Source organism: Plectropomus leopardus, chromosome 16 (genome assembly GCF_008729295.1).
Source record: "Plectropomus leopardus isolate mb chromosome 16, YSFRI_Pleo_2.0, whole genome shotgun sequence".
Taxonomy (NCBI): domain Eukaryota; kingdom Metazoa; phylum Chordata; class Actinopteri; order Perciformes; family Serranidae; genus Plectropomus; species Plectropomus leopardus.
Genome location: NC_056478.1, coordinates 3,025,120 through 3,042,977, shown reverse-complemented (window position 1 = coordinate 3,042,977; position 17,858 = coordinate 3,025,120). Strand labels below are relative to the sequence as shown.

The 17,858-nt window shown below is 38.3% G+C and overlaps 1 protein-coding gene across 1 annotated transcript; it reads right to left on the bottom strand.

The window, feature by feature from the left end:
* Positions 1-435: 435 nt before the first annotated feature.
* On the bottom strand, positions 436-11,462 carry snw1 (SNW domain containing 1). The gene is made up of 14 exons (XM_042503339.1): positions 11,422-11,462; positions 10,782-10,935; positions 10,415-10,576; positions 9,798-9,893; positions 9,173-9,279; positions 8,810-8,914; positions 8,299-8,368; positions 8,107-8,172; positions 7,363-7,479; positions 6,579-6,720; positions 5,103-5,205; positions 3,402-3,519; positions 2,503-2,666; positions 436-715 (listed from the first exon to the last, which is right to left on the bottom strand). Exons 1-14 carry the CDS (start codon positions 11,433-11,435, stop codon positions 523-525), a joined length of 1,611 nt encoding a protein of 536 aa, XP_042359273.1. The 5' UTR covers positions 11,436-11,462; the 3' UTR covers positions 436-522.
* Between the last annotated feature and the right edge of the window lie 6,396 nt (positions 11,463-17,858).

Sequence of the window (17,858 nt, the reverse complement as noted above, 5' to 3'; positions counted from 1 at the left end):
TTACTCTTTAACTCAGCTCACAAATACACCGGGGGGGGTAAATAAAACACTGTTGACAAAAACTCAAGGGGGATAACTGAGAAAAACATAATTACCATCTGGTCCGACTGAGTTTTTGGTGGGTTTATTCTGTTTACATAAGGAAAAACTAAATTCTAAACATTTCAAGGACCAAAATATCACCGTCTGGATCTGAAATTACTTTGCTGCACCGTGCAGAGACGTTATCAGATGAGTCCGATCTCAAACACATACATCAGTTTGATCCACTTGCGCTCCATGTAACGTGTTTACTCATGTCATATTAAGCATGACACAGCATATTAACTGAGATGAGTAAACAACAAATGTAGACAAATAAGGAGAAAACAATCTTTCACCTCCTCTCACAATGAAAGAAAAATCTGACGGATAATTCCTGATAGATTGGAGTATATTAAAAACCCTCCCTGTGAGAAGACTACCTTCTCGTCCTCGAATGTGCTAGCAGCTGCCCTACGTGGACGCCGTGCGCGGCCGCTCTCACTCCTTCCTGCGCTTCTTGTCGTGGTAGTCGTCCTTTGAGCGGCTGCTGGTGGACGGCCTTTTGGAGCCGCCGTGCTGCTTGGCCTCCTCCAAGAACTTATCCAGACCGAAGGGATCCTCCTCAAACTGGACCGGGCCTTCGCGCCTCTGCCCGTGGTCGGCTCCTGAGAACTCTTTGTCTGGAACAAACCTGAAAAAACAACAACAAAAAAACCCAGAAAATATCAGCAACTTCATAAACTGTGCTCACTGTAAGAGAAATGAGCAAAGCAATGAGTAAAGAGAGAAGAAATTACCAAAAAAATTTCAAGAAATTAGTAGAAAAAAAAAAAAAAAAAGAAAAAGAAAATTACACAAAAAATTGTTTTAAAAATGCTAAAAGAAAAGAAAAGGGGAAAAGGAAAACATGCAGCAAAAGGCAAACAAGATTTGGAAAAATGCTTAAAATTGATAATTCTGTAATACAACTTTAAATGTGTAAATATGATAATTATAATTTTAATTCCCCTAGCTTAAAAAAAATTGTTTTCTAAATCTACTAATTTCTTGCAATTTGTGATATATTTCTCATCAAGTTGCTCAGTGCCTTTTTTGCGTGCTCTTTAAAAAAATCACACCAAAAGTTTAAATTCTTGTGAATGGTTTCTGAAAGCAGCATAAGAAAAATAATCTTGATAATCTTTGTTTTTTTTTTGTTAGTTTTTTGTCCTCAGAGCAGAAAGGACAAACTGTTGACACTACGAGCTCACTGCGAGCAGGTTGCTTCTTGTTCCAACTAATTTTCGATGATAAGAAACACACGACTGGAACCAAAATATCAGATTATTCCATGCAACATATGTTTGTATGTCTGAGGGAATTTGCTTAAATCAAAGATTTTCGGTTGTGCACAGTTGTGTACCTCCCTGCAGCCAGCCAAACATTCCTAGAGGACAATGACAAGCTGGTGACTAAACATATGGGACAGGCTATGCTCGGCTAGTAGAGTGTGGCGCTGCTGCCCCGGGGGCGAGGACTCCTGCTGGGACATCATGTGCCTGTGTGCCTCGTGCTGCTGTATACAGCCAGAGTGACCTCAAAAGGCTTTTATTGTGTTTTTTTACAATCATAAATGAGAAGTGTTACTATTTTAGCAATCCGTTCAGTAGCCTGATAAATCCTATTTAAAAAAGAACAAAAATAGGCGCTATTTTCAAACTACCAATGGTAACAAGAACTTTTGGATCCACCACGTGATGTGAAATAATTTTAGAGAATATTAAGCGATATTCCAGGTAAAAATAAATAAATAAATAACAAATGAATCCTTTTTAGTTTTTGAAATTTATGATAAGAGACCCTTAATTTGACTTTCTACTATGATAATCAACATAAAAAATAGCCAGTTAACCCTTTAAAACCAGAGAAAAATGTTTTGATTCTTTAAAAAAAACATGGTAAAAATGTAATAAGTAAAGCAAGAAGAAATGACCCAAAAAATGAGCAAGAAATTACTAAAAAGTACATTAAGAAATACCTTAAAAGTTGTAATAAAAAAAAATCTAAAATAATTTTAAGGGTGGAAAAAACCCATCTGAAAGTAAAGTTATAAATGTTTACATGACATCTATAACACTGTTATGCAATAATGCACAATATTTCTCAAAAATGAAATAAACTTTTTATTGCATATTCCTGAGTTGCTGTGTTTGAGTTAAAACTTCAGACGTCACCGAGATGACAACATCTTAATACAAAAAAACAACTGAATTCTGCACTTATTCATGTCTTATATATGTGAACCATTTTTTCAAAAACCAGTGATTCAAGCTGTTTTTATTATCTGAACAGTGGTGTTTCATTCGTTAGAGTTGGTCATGTATTAAATTGTTTTCATGGTTCCCTAAAAAACAATAACTACTGATTCTCCAAACATTTGAGAAGCCAATTAGTTTGAAGAAATGTGATGATGTGTTACTGAAGATTTATGTACAGTACCTGTTGTTGTGCATGAGTGAGTCAAAGTCGTCTGAGTAGGCGTCCTTCTCGATATTCTTGCTGGGCCGGTAGATGTTTGAGGCCATGTCTCTGCCGCTGCGGAACGGCTGGTCGTACACGTTGTACGTGTCATCCTCACCACCGGCGAAACCGCTGTCCATACCCTGGAAGAGACACAGAGAAAGGAAGAAGGACTTAGCTGACTATAATGTGTTTATTTCTTGTACTTGGGTATGAAATTACTCAGTTTAATATTAACCTTTAGGGCCAGATTTAATATTACACACATTCATACCACTCTGTACACAAAAATGCGCTTTTCAAGGTCGAACTTAATTTTGCGCATTTTAGCACATTTAGTTAATTTTGTATGAATTTAACCAACATCAGTCCTAATCATAAATATCAAATATTCATTAATTTTCAGAATTTTCAAAAAACAAAAAAAAATGAATTTTTGCACTTAACTGTATGAATGTAACAATTTGTTTACACGGTGTATTTTAGACTTATTGTAGCACAACACAGCCAAAATTATCAAAAAATTAAGAATGAAAAGAGCGTTAATGCTCCACAAAAAAAAAGAAAAAACTATTATCTACTAAGTTTGTTCTGTAACTGAAGCTTTCAATATCCGGCAAAAGACAAACCAGCGGAGTCTGTGCTTCTTCAGCCCAACACTGAAACAGACAGTTAAACCTTTTATTTTTCAATGCAAAGCAAAGATTTGAGGGACCTTAACTCACAACGTACCTCAGCCTCTAATCTCCATTTCAGAAATGTTTCCTTAAGTTGCAGAAATGTGTTTTCAGTCTTGTACATTCTGATATTTTTTCCCAGTCAACCCAAATAATCTCAGCGTATATTGATGTGTTAAAGCGGGTATGATATATTCAAACCTTGCTCTGGTTGAAGAGTCGCTGGTCGTACTGAGCTTCACTGCTGGAACGAGGGTTGGGAACACCGAGAGCGATGAGCTCGCTAATGTCTCTGTCCTGGTCCCTCTGCAGCTTCGACCTGAAGACAGAGGACAATGTCGGACAATTAGCAAACACTTGTGGCAAAAACTGCTGACACACAACAGCGTTAAAACGTGAATAAGAACTGTTGCTACAGTGTAGTTCAATGAATGTAACGTCTCTACAAAAAATGTGTTCAGTGCTGTAGTCTCACACCTTTGAAGTCATAAGTGAACCATAATTTCCCAACGTTGTGTTACACAACGTAAGTTTGCCTGAAATTTGTATGTATGCTTTTAGGTATTTTTTTAACCTGGTATCTATTGTCCCATGTTTTTGTGTCTTAGTCAAATTTTAAGCTCAGTCCAATATAAAGCAAGACTGCTGTAACTGCAAAGCAGTCTGCGATATAACGACTCACACCATCAATTTATGTCCACTAAAAGTTCTTGTTTTTGTCACTGACAGGATCAGATTATTATATAAAGTGTGTGAAGACATTATGTAAAATTCCTACGAAGATAGACCTATTTATTAAACAGTAACGTCATTTTTGTTTCACCAGAACCAGCCCCAAATTGCTTTGACCAACCCCCCCAGACTCCACTTAAAAAATCAATAATTTTATAATCATAAAACACACTCACATTCAAAGTTCACAGTGACTAAATAAAACTCCCAAACACATCTTGGTATGTCTTTTAACTGCTCCAACAATCAACATCTCTGGTTTTGTTGAAACAAACCCTTAATTTATTCAGTTAGGCGTGAGAATATGCTACCTCTTTAAACGCTAAAATGGTGCTTTATTTAAATGAAGTCTGGTGAAGATGTAAATGGTGATTTCAAGTCTGTTTTTTGTTAAACGAAAAGGATCTTACTCTTTTAAAAAAGGTCTATTTCTGTTGCAATCTTTTGCATAATGTTGTCAGACACTTAGAATAACAATCTGGGCCTATTAGTGACAAAAATAAGCACTTCTAGTGGACCTAAATTGACTGTGGGAACACTCAGAGTTGTTAGATTGCAGCTCGCTCAAGACTGGACCAATTTTTTAAATTGTTGCTCTCATTATTTAGGAACAAAACATGAGAAAACAGGGTCCAGATTTAAAACAAATCAAAGTTAACTTTTACAGTTGTAATATATGATAAAATGTACATCATAAAAAAGTTCTCAGTGACTTTAACATCTCGACTGTCCTTCAGCAAACAGCCATCTCAAAGTTAAGTCAAAGGTAATTTTAACGTAACAAGGTTTTCTGCTTTCTGACAGCTGGAATTGTGATTGTAATGAGCTCTCCTCTGAATTCCACTTCCTCCGCTCCTCCGGGGAGCCACAATTCCATCAATTGACAACCTGACAGTGCGCACACACACACACGACACACAAAAACACACCGGCCACGAGTCTCACATACACAAACAGTCTGTGGGTCATTGCAGACGAGGACTACTGCCTGAGTACTCTGTTGGATCCTGCTGTGTTTGTTCTGTATTACTGCTGGCCCCATGAATGATTCAGCAGCGAGCAGTGCATCTGTGTGGCTCTGTGTGTGTGTGTGTGTGTGTGTGTGTATATATACGGGGAGGAGGGGTGTGTGAGTTCACATGCGGTGTGTTTAAAGTGCGTGTCCAGCACCTCTTATCAGGAGCAGCTCTGGAAATGTTCCTGTCGTGCTGTCTCTCTTTCCTTCTGTCATGGCGGATCTCGTCACGCTCCCTGACCTCGCTGTCCTCGCCACCTGCCGGGTGAGATGGGGGGAGATGGACGCAGGGAAAGTGGGAGAAACAAAAAGGAAAATAATGTTTAAAAATACATAAAACCAGGAGGAGTTGGAGACAGATGATGTGTAATTGTGCGGCAGAAAAGCAGCAGGAGAGGGAAGATGGAGTAAAAAGAAACTTGTCAGTGTTCAGCAAACGTGCAGAAAAACAGCTTTTGGAATTTTATGACAAAAAATATTAACTCTAGAAACCGTATATGTGTACATGCATCACATTTATTAGTGACAGTCCTAATACTTTTATTACCTCGGTAAGATTAGTAAGATTATTTCATCTTTTCCTCGTACTTATTTCTGTGTTGTTGTTTTTACAATAATTAAAAATAATAATAATAATAATAATAATAAATAATAATAATAATAATAATAATAACAACAACAATAATAATAGTAACTTTTTATAGCACCTTTAAAAAAAAGTTTACAGTGCTTTGACAATCAAAGCAAAGCAGAAATGGGATACATAGACGGTGATACAAGACCGACAACAGACAAAAACTCTATTGAACACAAGCCAGAAGAAACTATGGCAAAGTTAAATTAAATTAAATTAAAACCAGAGGAAAAATAATGCAAGATGCAGAACACATAATTTCAAAATAAAATAATAGAAAGACATGGACTAAACAATAAAAGCAATCAAACCACAAATAAAATAGATAAAACATAACTTAAAAAGACAAGATAGGTAAAAAGAGAAACAACAACAAAAAAAAGAAATTAAAAGATGCCACCACAAAAAATAAATTCTATAAAAATGGGTATTGAGAAGTCAGTTAATAATTAATTAATTTGTCTATTTATTCATTCATTCATTTTTAATTATACAACTTTACGGGTCATTCTAAGCCTGCTGGGTTGGGGAGGGGAGGGTTAAAAGGTTAACTTTCCTTTTGGAGTATCAATACTGGCAAACTTTGAAAATAAAAATGGGCATAAATGGATGAGATGTGGCTATGTATATATGATTTATGATTATACTCTGCGCAAAACTAAATAAAAATTTGACTGTACACAAAAATAAGTTAAGACAGATTTTGGATTCTGATTCAATATGACGTAAACAAATGGTCATTCAAAGAGCATGCACAAAAGTGGGGCATGCAACACTGATTTTTCTTCTCAAAATATACGTGAATTATCAGCGGAGAAGCAGAAACATCATTTCACAGCTTACTGGTCCTGTCAACAACACTGGCAGGGTGAAAAATGTTGTCATCACTTATGCCACCCGTGTTCCAGATTTGAAACTGCCAACCGTGCACGCACACACACACAGGCTTAAAAGAAAATAAGAAACAAGCTTTTTTAACCCTTATCTTCGGACTCACCCTTGTCTCCGTGACTTTTGATCCCTGCCCTGCGGTCTCTTGCCATTTGGGCCAGTTCCCTCAGTTTCTCCTCCTTCTTTTCCTTCTCCTTCTGGGCCATCTTCTTCTCCACCTGGGCTCTCATCTCCACCGCCTCTCTGGCCTACGGACAAAATCAGCATTTCGGAAGTTAATTTTTAAAAGGGTAAAAGGTATATATTTTGGGAACTGCAACAATCTTGACTCATTCTGACGATACACTCACATCGCTCTGCACACATATTGCGCTCTTCAAAATAAGTTTTAAAAAATATTATACATTAATAATTTTTTCTACTTTCATTGAGCTAATTTTTTCATCAGCCTTAATCATTAATATAAAATATAAAAAATACTTTCTGAATTTGAGGTCTTTGTCATGATGCCACTATATTTTAGATAAAAAAAAACATAGATTTTTTTAATGTACTACATGCTAAGTAGATTATTGTTTTTATAATCACAGCCTGGGATTTGTCAATGATAAGCAGCAACACTAATATTTATACATTATTATTTTTTGGGCAGTGTTGAATACTCACGCCCATACCAAAAATGCACTTTTCATTGACAAGCTTTAAAAATATTAAACATTCATATGATTTTCTACTTTCATTTTTTAACCCACATCAGTCCTAATCATAAATATCAAATATTCATTAATTTTCAGAATTTTAACCTGTTAAGCGACATGATGCCGCTTTGTTTTTAGATGGAAAAAATGAATTGTTTTCAATATACTACATGCTAAGTAGTGATAGAGTACCTTTCTATCAGCGATGTAAAGCGCCTCGGCTAGCTTGGCGAAGTTCTCATTGATGTGAACTGTTTGCAGCCCCCGACCATCAGCAGCCAGACGTTTGTCAAGAGGAATGGTGTAACCCTGAAAAACAATAAGCACACAAAGAGAGAGAGAAATCAGCAGGGACAGAAAAAAACAGCAGCGGGGCAATGAAACTATAATGAACATGACAGGATCTGGAGTCCTAAAAATATAATATTCATGCAATGTATCAAAAATTAAACAATTAGGCTTGCAGCAGTAGTCTTTGGTAGCTTGTTTTTTTCCCTTTCTATTTTGCCTTGTTTTAAGATTGTTTTTAGGCTTTTTGTCTTTATTAGATAGTGCAGAGATAGACATAAAAGGGGGGAGAGAGGGGATGACGAGTAGCAAAGGGCAGCAGGTCAGTCTCAAACCTGAAGCATGTTTATTAAAAAGAAAATCAGGAGCTGCGACATGAACGGTTCCTGTTTCGTATCATTTAAAGTAAGATTTGACTTTAAAGATCAAAGTAAGCGCTCTACAAATTAACAAATGTCTTTTCTTGGTAACATGTCCAGTATAAATTGGTAACACTGGTATTGTCACAAGTTTATTTACTGGTGAGAAAAATGTTCTCACTGTGGCATCCCTACAAACAAGAAGCCTGAAAAACAAACCAAGTGTGTGTTTGGCATTTAAAGATACAAATAATCCAAAGTATTCCTGTTAGTTTGAGCATCACATTACCTTGGCGTTCTTCCAGTTGGAGATACACGGAGGAATCTTCCACTCCTGCTGCTCCTTCACTGTCATCTACAACAAAAGCAAGAGACTGTCACATGTATATTTAGGAAAACACAAGCAAATTCATTTTGATTTTCAAATATAGCATGAAAATACTGGAAAGCTTCATGAGTCTAACATCTCAGCTCACTGTACCTTTCTGCTCGGGGAATGCATGACGGGAGCAGGAGGAGAAGGAGGTCCTCGAGGAATCTTTTTGTTGATCCTGCAACACACGATTATATCCATTAAATTTCTTCATCATTTCTGTCAGACCAACAGGATAGTTACGACAAATGATGACTATACAAATGTCAAGTTTCAAATCATATAAGAGCAACATCCTTGTATAAAGGCGCCAACGATCTAAATATAAATTTTAAATCCAATCAGGCGTCTTAGTGTTTAATTCTCACTTAGAGTTCCTTTGGCTTTTACTCAATGCTCAATAGTGAATGACTACAAATGGGCCCTCTTCACACTGAACATCAAGATATAATGGATAAATATTATACTGACGATTATGTCCAAAAACAGCCCGAAACAGTGAATTAGAATGTTTCTACTAATTACGTTGAATGTATTAATATCCTGTACAATATAAATCTATCAAAAATGTTTTTAAACATGGCTTCCGGTTACTGTGTTAGACACATATTTTACTTACTTGAAACGTGGCGGTTCCATCGGATCTTTCTGCATTTCCACCATGCGGATCACCCTCTGTTTGGCCCCCGAGTTGAAAGCCACTCCTTGCTGGGACGGGGTGTATCTTAAGGAGCAGAAACAAAGAGCAACAAATGTGTCACCATGCATCCAACTTCTACCTTCAACCACATGCACAAATACAGGCGATGGAGATGATAACTCTAATTAATCAACAGAAAGTACTTAAGTGTTTCATAAGACTGAATTGTCATGACTTAGAATCAGTCTCATCACTGCCATCAATCACACATTTTGTCAGTGTAGCATTATATAAACTCACAGCTGTGAATAAGTGTTGAAACCGTTAAATTCTGATACACACCTGATGTACTGTGCAGGAGCTTGTTTGTCTGCAGCTCTTACAGGCATGGCAGCGGCAATTTTTTGAGACACCTGCTTGTCCAGAGCCATGCGGGTCTTCTCCGTCAGCTACAAAGGACACACAACAACGATGTTATGATGTAGCCTGATTATCAGATTTACCAAATTCCATCAAATTCACAGTTACAGCAAAACTGAATGAAAGGTTAAGAAAATCAGGCTATTTTGAGATTTTCCCTGTTAGTGCTAGGTCAACGTGTCACAAGAATATTCTCATGTCATCTGTTGTTGCAATTCATCGCTAAAAGTTAAACTATCCCAAACTTTGGTTTGGTGGCACTTCACCACAGAATCAAAGAGCCACGGCTGCTTGCAGTGGGTCCCACTTTTTGGCTGCTTGGTGTTTTTTCTGCGTTGGAATTTCAATGCCAACACGATAAATGACGCTTCCAACTATTCACAACAGCCCTAGTAACAAGAGATTTACTGTTTTTTTAATGACCACTGAATGCTCTCCTTTGAAAAATGATGCACAGAATAATCTACAGTCCCAGGGATTTCTTCATCTGATTGCAGCCTGCCTGTGACTCAGTGTTTCCATATGTAAACTTTGCAGTGTGTCTTACCTCTTTGATAGCCTCCTCATCTGGCCTCTGTAGTTCTGGAGTGTCTTCATTCAGGACTTCTTTTGGAAGAAGGTCTGTGTATTTACTGAAGATCACCTGCAACAACAAAAGATGATAAATACCTAAAAATAACAAATGAATGAAGCAAACGCAGATTATTTTCGTAATCACACCAGAAAATGACCATGGCAATGAATTGTTATGACTGTGTATCATAGTACAGAGTGTATTCTGTCAATATAAGGCAACATATAAAATACTTGCATCATCTTTGATTTTGACTGAAGATATTGTCAGTTTGGGAAATATTAACAATTAAAATGCAGCTCTGGCATTTAAACCAAGCTGGACTTTGTGGCGTTGACTCACTGGCAAGTGTTGTATGACGCTGACTGTGTGACAGTGTGACCTGTGACCGACTTCCATATTACTTACAATAACAAGATGAGTGCAATTGTCCTCTCTCTTAAAGTGATTGTTTTCAAACTCTAACTATAATGTGTGTCCATGTCTTGTCACAAAGACTTAAACTACCATCTTCCGACAAAATTGGAGACTTGTAGTTTAATCTATGTTTGACATGTATGCATGAATACATTCCTCTTTTGCCTGTATACCTTATCTTTACTCTGTCCTTGTCTGGCGATGGCGTCATATTTGATCTTTCCTTCGGCGTCCACCTGCACCGCCAGGGCGTTGGATGTCCTCTTCTTCCTACCCATCTCCAGAGGAAACTGGGCCACGTGGATCTCTGGGAAAGCTCCTCCATCTCCAAAGTCCTAGAGGGACAAAACATAAACAGCAAAAAATGAAAAGATGAACATGGAGTTTAATTTATTCATATGTAATGTCAACAATGGAAGAATTTTCATTTAGTTTGAAACCGAGAAATGGGACATTAGTCAAGAGACACCCTCAAGCAAAACCAAACAAATAAAAATGTTTGAGATACCTATGTGTCTTATGAGTAAATAAGCTGAATACCTCCAGTGATCGAGGCACCCAGCCCTTTCTGTGTCCATACGGAGGAGGCTCTCTGCGGGATGCAACCAGGGCGGTGGAGTAGGACTTCTGAGCCCGGAGCCTCTCCTCTGCCTCCAGCTGGTCCTGAGACAGCTGGGTCGGCGCCGGTAAAAAGCTACACACAAAATAAAACACGTGTAAGTCTCGTTGTTTGTACAGTAGCTCATTGATGTAAGCCCTAGCTAGCGTTAGCCGACATTAGCACCGAGTAGCGTTACATTTACGCACCTGCATTTTTAAGAGTTAAAACTGATAGCCAGGTCGCTAAAAGTCAAACTAACATTACACACGAACTCAACTTAAGCATGTAAAGGTTTAAAAAATAGTAAACAGTTGACAAACTCGTGTTGTTGACAAACAGCTGCGTGCTGCTAGGCTAATTAGCTAATGCTAACGTTTAGCTTGCGACAGAGCGAGAGCTAGTTAGCATTAGCTGATGTCATCAGGTTTCGATAAAAACAAGGATATGTTGGCAGACAGACCCAAAAATACCAACGAGAAATATTAAAGGTAATATACACACCGTGTAACATTAAGTGAAAACAGCATATGATATTATTTAGTGAATTAAAGAGACAAAAGGCCTGGTTACGGCGCTCACCTCGTCAAAGACATTTTCCCCTTTCTTCCTTAGCAGCAAACTGCGCATGTGCGGCGATGGTGCTATTATTATAGACTAGAATAGAATAGTATAAAATAGAATAGAATACAATAGACGTATGCTTTATGTATTAGAGGGATTTAACTGTCAGACATTTTGTTGTTATCGAATATTTTTTCCCATATTGTCTTTTTAAATATGATTTAAACAACATAAACTTCAATTCTGGCATCAAAAAAGTTTATTTGAGTGAGAAATAGAAAAGAATAGAATAGATATATTGCTTTAACCTTTTTCACCAGTTTCTGTTATTTTACTGTTTTTTTTACTGTCATTTAGGGATTTCTTTTTCTATTTTGTATTTTAAATATGATTTCATATATATATATATATATATATATATATATATATATATATATATATATATATATATATATATGAACTTTAGTTTTGGCACAAAATATTTTATACTGAATGTATTCTGAGGATTTTACTGTCATAGATGTTTTGTTGTTGTGGGAGTCTTTTTATATTTGGGGAGTTTTTCCTTAGTGGCTGTGAGGGTCCAAGAACAGAGGGATGCTTTATGCTGTAAGGCCCTCTGAGGCAAATTGTGATTTGTGATAATGGGCTTTATAAATAAAATTTAACTGAATTTAATGTTTCAAGTTATTTATAGAGTATGATTTTAACAATATGAACTCAAAAAAACATCAAATCGTATGCCACTAAAGGTTACTTGAGTTTAAGAAAAAGAATAGAATAGAATACAATAGAATAGATATTGCTTTGCCCCTTTCCATTAATTAAATATTTTTGAAACTGTATTATTGTTAAAAACAAATGTAATTTTGGGATTATTTCTTCAGTTTTTAAAAATGTATATTTTCAAAGTTATGACAACAATATGAAATTTAGCTTTGGGGATGTTAACATGAAAATGATGCCATTAAAGCTTATTTGACTTATTTATTAACCTTTATTTAAACAGAGAATTAAGAGAATACAGTTAAAAACAGAGTGGAATTGATTCTAATATCAGCATGGTGTTATAATCACCTCACACAGGTAATAATGTAATTTCCTCACCCAAACACTAATATAAATAACCATATCAACTTGATTATAACCCCAAAATGTTGTTTTTCCAATACAGGTCAAAATCAAAAATGTGTTCATTGTGAGTTGTTATGAGCCGGCTCAGATGGACACAACAGAAATGGAGACACACACCATGGCAAATTTGAAAAAAAAAAAGTTATTAGTCAAATTAAACCAAACTGAAGGTTAACCAAACATTTACAGTGTGGAGTGTGAAGTGTGTGTGTGTGATGCATGAGTGGACAAAATGTAAAAGCAAAACAAAGAGCTCAGGAAACATAAACTAAAGACGAGAAGACGCAGCTGCAGAGTGGAGGTTCAGCAGAAAGGCTTTCGTAATCTGATCACTCTCAGGTGTTCCCCGTCGCCTTAACGAGCACCTGCCTGTAAGAGAGCACGTAGACAGGTGATTCAACAGATGACGTGTGCTGTATAGTATTACATAAAGTACTTGCGTATCTCCTCAAGAAAGAGGAAAATGCAGCGATTATTGTTGGGAGAAGTTTTAGCTTCTCCTTTAAACCTTCAAAGTAATTTAACAAATGAGTTTGGATTTAGTTTCTCTCCAAAGTGATAAAGAGTCTGTTAACTGAGTATCTGAGCAGTCTGGTTGTACAGCAAACATATATTACTCTTCTGTTGGTTGCTGTAAAGGAAAGGGGGTCATGGGATGGAGTTAGAGGGCAAGCTGAGTTAAATTGTCAAATGCCATCATTTGTCAGTTGTCTCTGTTAAAATTTTTATGTTGCGATACAAAAAAAATGTACAATGCCACTCTTTGACTCTGGCTTCTATCATGATACTGCAGCAATAAGTTCTTTCCTCTCTGCTGCTGCACACATCCTCCAAAACCGTCCACGGTTTATGATAAAATCTCTCCAAGTCTCGTCTGTCTGTGGATTTTAAAAGGACGTCAATGAATGGACCACAGCCTCGTCTCAGGGTCCCTGATAAGCACTTGTTCGACTCCAGTCCTCCACACCAGGGTTGCTCATGCAGTGCAAACATTGCTTTGATTTTTCTGGGTGTTTAACTGATTTTACCTGCTTCTGTGTGCAGAGTGACAAAGCAGCATGAGCAGGAAGGACATGCCAACATCATCCTGTGTAAAGCGGCCAAAAGGAAACCCTCAAGCTGTTCCCGTCTCAGCTGCCAATAAGGAATATGATGTCTCGCTCGAGACTACTAAACAGAGGGAGACCATAAAAGCTTGCAAAATGAGCTTTGGAATCGGATAATTATGTAATGTTGCCATATTAGTCCCTGCTGTTATGATGAATAGCTCGACTCAGGCTCTCGTGGCATAATGGTCAGCAATAAAAGTGACGTCCCTGCTGCGGATGACTTGTTGGTCTTCCTACTTTTGCTGCGTCTGACTCACTCACTTTCTTTCTCTCACTGCTGATGCTTTTAATCCGAGTGTCTGCATCTTTTCCATCTCCCTATCTGCCCCGTCTCTGCTCTCTCCCCATCTTTCTCCTTTCCTCTCCCTCTTTCTCAGAGGAGGAGGAGGCAGTCTGTCAGTCTCTCAGCAGAGACGTACTTTATTAATGTGACACAGGGTAAAAGGACACGTCAAAGGAGATCAATCACCGCACTGTGGCACGGGACAAGAGAGCTTTTAATAAACCCAATCATCTGGGTGCTTCTCTTTTCCACCGTGCCCGGCGTTTGGCATTGAGGAGCGTTCTGTCTGCCCCTCCCTGGACTCGCTGCGGGATGACTGATGGAGGGAGCATCGTCTCACCATTCAGCTGAAATCACCCTCCGGGGGGCTTGTAAGAAGCACTAGATTTTCTGAGTGTTTTCTTGAGAGTCGAGGGAGATGTGTGAATTCAATTTTTTTGGAATATGAACAATGCTCACACTCCTCAAACAGCGGCTTGGTTGATTAATTGATTACATTTCCCCCCTGGGATCCTCTGAATGAAATATAGAACTTGTGAAAAAAAGTCTCTTGAATGAGATTCACAAATGAAAGACAAGAATGCCTATCAGCTTAACCCTTTAACTCCTGGATTGACATCAGTTTTCTGGTGCTGCGTTCAGATGCCTTTCACAAGCATTAATAATAAATAAATGGAGGAAAAATGCAACTTGGCAAGAAAATTGCAATTTAAAAGGTGACGAAAATGCCCTAAAACACAAAACATACTGGGGGGGTACACATGTACAGAAAACTATATCTTACAATATATATTTTTTTTTTGTTCTTTGAGGTAATTATCTTGTTTGTTTTCGGGTGTTTTTTTTTTTGTAACTTTTTACTAATTATTGCATTTTTTTGGCCATCTCTTTTTAGTTGCTCATTTCTTATTTGGATAAAAAAATTTTTACAGAAAACATACCGAAAAAATTAAAATAATGTAGTTTAAGAAAAAAAATGGTAAGCTCTTTAAGATAATTTCTTGTTTTTTACTTTTCTTTTGTTGCACTTTTTTTTAAGGTTATTTTGTTACTTTTTACATGCATTTTTTTGCCTCTTCATTGTTGCTTATTCCCTTCTTTCCATATTTCTTTTAATGAAATCAAGCCAATTTATACATTTAACCTCTTTAACATGAAAAACCTAGAGATTAAACAATATATTTTTCCTGGCCAAGGCAGGCAGTGACAAAAGTTAAATAGATAACATGGAACAAAAATACAAAACCAAAATATACAACTCCAAAACAATTATATGAAACACAAAAAGAGTACTCAAGTTACCAAAAGAAAGGACTAAAAATAATGTTAATATACGCTAAGTAAACCATAAAAATGCTGAAGTTTCACAGGGTTAAGGTCAGATAATGACGACGAGGAAAAGCGGCTATTGTCATCATCATGAGGCCGGGCTAACAATGGGAGGGGGCCTCCACGTGCTCGTGTCAGAGGGCTTTGATGCGAGCCGACACGGAGGTGGCAGGGCCACTGGCTATGTTAAAGCTCCCAGCAGTGGAAGAGTGTGGGGCCGAAGAAGGCAACACATGCTCTGCGGTACCTCTCTGTCATGGCATGCCCCGTCTTCAGTGTCACTGCGGTGCACAGAGCGACCAGGGCAAAGACAGATCAAACTGGAGGAGAGCACGAGGAACAGACACAAGAGTTCACCCTTCAAACTGGTTGTTAGAAATGTCTGCATCAGCCTACTTTATGCAGACGGATGGTTCTGTGTGCAACATTCAGAGCATTAATTGAGCAGTACACCGCTACAGATTTGGGGGCTGTTTACATGGCAACGGTTCTTGCAATAAAATGTTTGGCCTTTTTTTTTTCCATTAACGATGGCATTTTGGGGGCCTGAAAATGCAAACTTTTGTGTCCAGAGTGTAATTTTTTGAAAAACACAACCCCTTCTGTCACCGAGTAAACTGGCAATGCCTAAATCCTGTGAGAACGGTGACATCACAGCCACACTTTGCACATTACGTTTCAAACAAAATAGCCGTGTAGGTAGGAAGTAGGAAGACAACAACGGCGGACTACCAAGCTGTGTTTGTGCTGCTGTCTGTCAATTCTCAAGCATTTTTTTACCATCGTCTTCTCGTTCGTTCTCACCACTCTGTAGAAGATTGCCGTTTTGCCCTTCACATGGTGCTCTACAATGTGTCGTTACAAAGTTACACCGCCAACTTCTGGCCTGGCATGCATACTGCAACGTTTGATTGTTTTTGCAGATCTGTCTACACGGGGATCTTTTTCACAATGTTATTGTAATGCCGTGTGGTAGGACCCAAGTGCAGCACAACAGAACAGCAGAGTAGCTGGTAATTACCTTTATTTAATGTTTTGGCAGGTTGACTGGAGCAAAGGTGAGTATAATCAGGTTGCAGGTAAGTAGGGACAGTTATCAGTTCTGGGGTGGAGCAGAGTTCAATGTTCGAGCAGAGTTCATAGAGGGACTGGGGTGAGGTCACGTTCACAGGTGATAGTTCAGAGTTCGAGTGGGGAAATTGTGAACGTGGAGCAGACTGGCAGGTGAATGTATCAGGTAAGCTGCAGAAACACTAACAGCAGGGAGCTGGTGGGAAAAGCAGGGACACCGAAAAGGGGCAGGCAGGGCTTGCGGTCAAGGAAGAAGCAGAGTTGGCGTCAGGCAGGCAGGCAGCGGAGTAGACGATCCAGTAGGAGCAGGCAGCAGGATCAACGAGGACAGGCGTGGAATCAGTATACGTACCATCAGAACAATAAACACCAGAGGTACTCACATGGAGGAGATTTTTTGCTCAGCGGGACGCTCTGAAGAATGGTGATCTCTCTCGATGGAGCTGAAGCAGTAGAACACCGCACAGCCACAGTCAGACGAGAACCAGGAAGTGCACAGGAAAAACTTGTGGTCCGTGACAGAAGGCTGTTAGGTTTTCCGGGGCTGAGACGAAGAGAGGTGGTCGGGAGTGAAACAGAGCATTCAGACATAAATACAAACACAGAGATGAGATAAAAATACAGAAAAACATATATAAACAATATATTATTTAGACAATATACTGTGGTTTGCATGGACCCAATACAATACTTTAGAAATGACTCCTAGGTGGTATCAGGCAGAGCCTTTGTAAGCATTCAAACTTTTCAAAGGGGTAAGGAGAACAGGGAGAAGCTGCACTTGTAGGGAATTTACTGAAATGCAAAAAGATGGAACCTCGAGGGTTTCAGTGCAACAGAGAAATAAAAGTAATTTTAGCAAACTGAATTAAACCTGAACTAATCTAAAGGCCTCTACAGTAAATCCTGAAAATAGCTGGAGATGACGTTTACTGTTCTTTCCTTGAGAGAGATTGCATGTGATTACGCTTATAAATTTAAATTGTACAGAATGAACTGAGCCAAACATTCAGTGTGTAATCACTTTATTCTACAGAGCAGAAACATCTCAACCTGCAGCCTCTCAAACATCCCCTCGGACCTCTCTGAGAGAGATAAGTGTTGAAATCCATCTCGACCTGTGAGCGCGGGTCTTCAGGTGTGATAAAACTGAACATGTGCCTTCACTGTGGCCGATGTAACATGATGGGTACCCCTTCCCACCAGAGCAGGATGATAGCATCAAAACACTTCCTTCAACCAATGAAATCGCAGCGTGGCATCAGAGATAGAGGAGCCGGAGAACACGTCCGGAGAGAGCAAATCCGAGAGGATCTCCCTATCACATCGATGCAGGGCTCTGGTGTTGCGCATACATACATGTGGATGTTCACCATCGCAAATGTGCTCAGTTTCATTCAAAAGAAAATAGGAAAGACATGCAGTTATGGGCAAGAAATTGATATTTTCTTTTCATCTTTAAGAAACCTGGAGCAACATCGCTTTCTTGTGCTGCTTTCAAACACCTTCCACTTACTTTCAAAAACATG

What these genes read in the sequence shown, in the direction of transcription:
- snw1 (XM_042503339.1), bottom strand. An exon ending in GCTCCTGCACAGTACATCAG is followed by an intron (nt 8,915 to 9,172) that starts GTGTGTATCAGA and finishes CTGCTCCTTAAG; the next exon opens with ATACACCCCGTCCCAGCAAG. An exon ending in GACTCTTCAACCAGAGCAAG is followed by an intron (nt 2,667 to 3,401) that starts GTTTGAATATAT and finishes TGTCTCTTCCAG; the next exon opens with GGTATGGACAGCGGTTTCGC.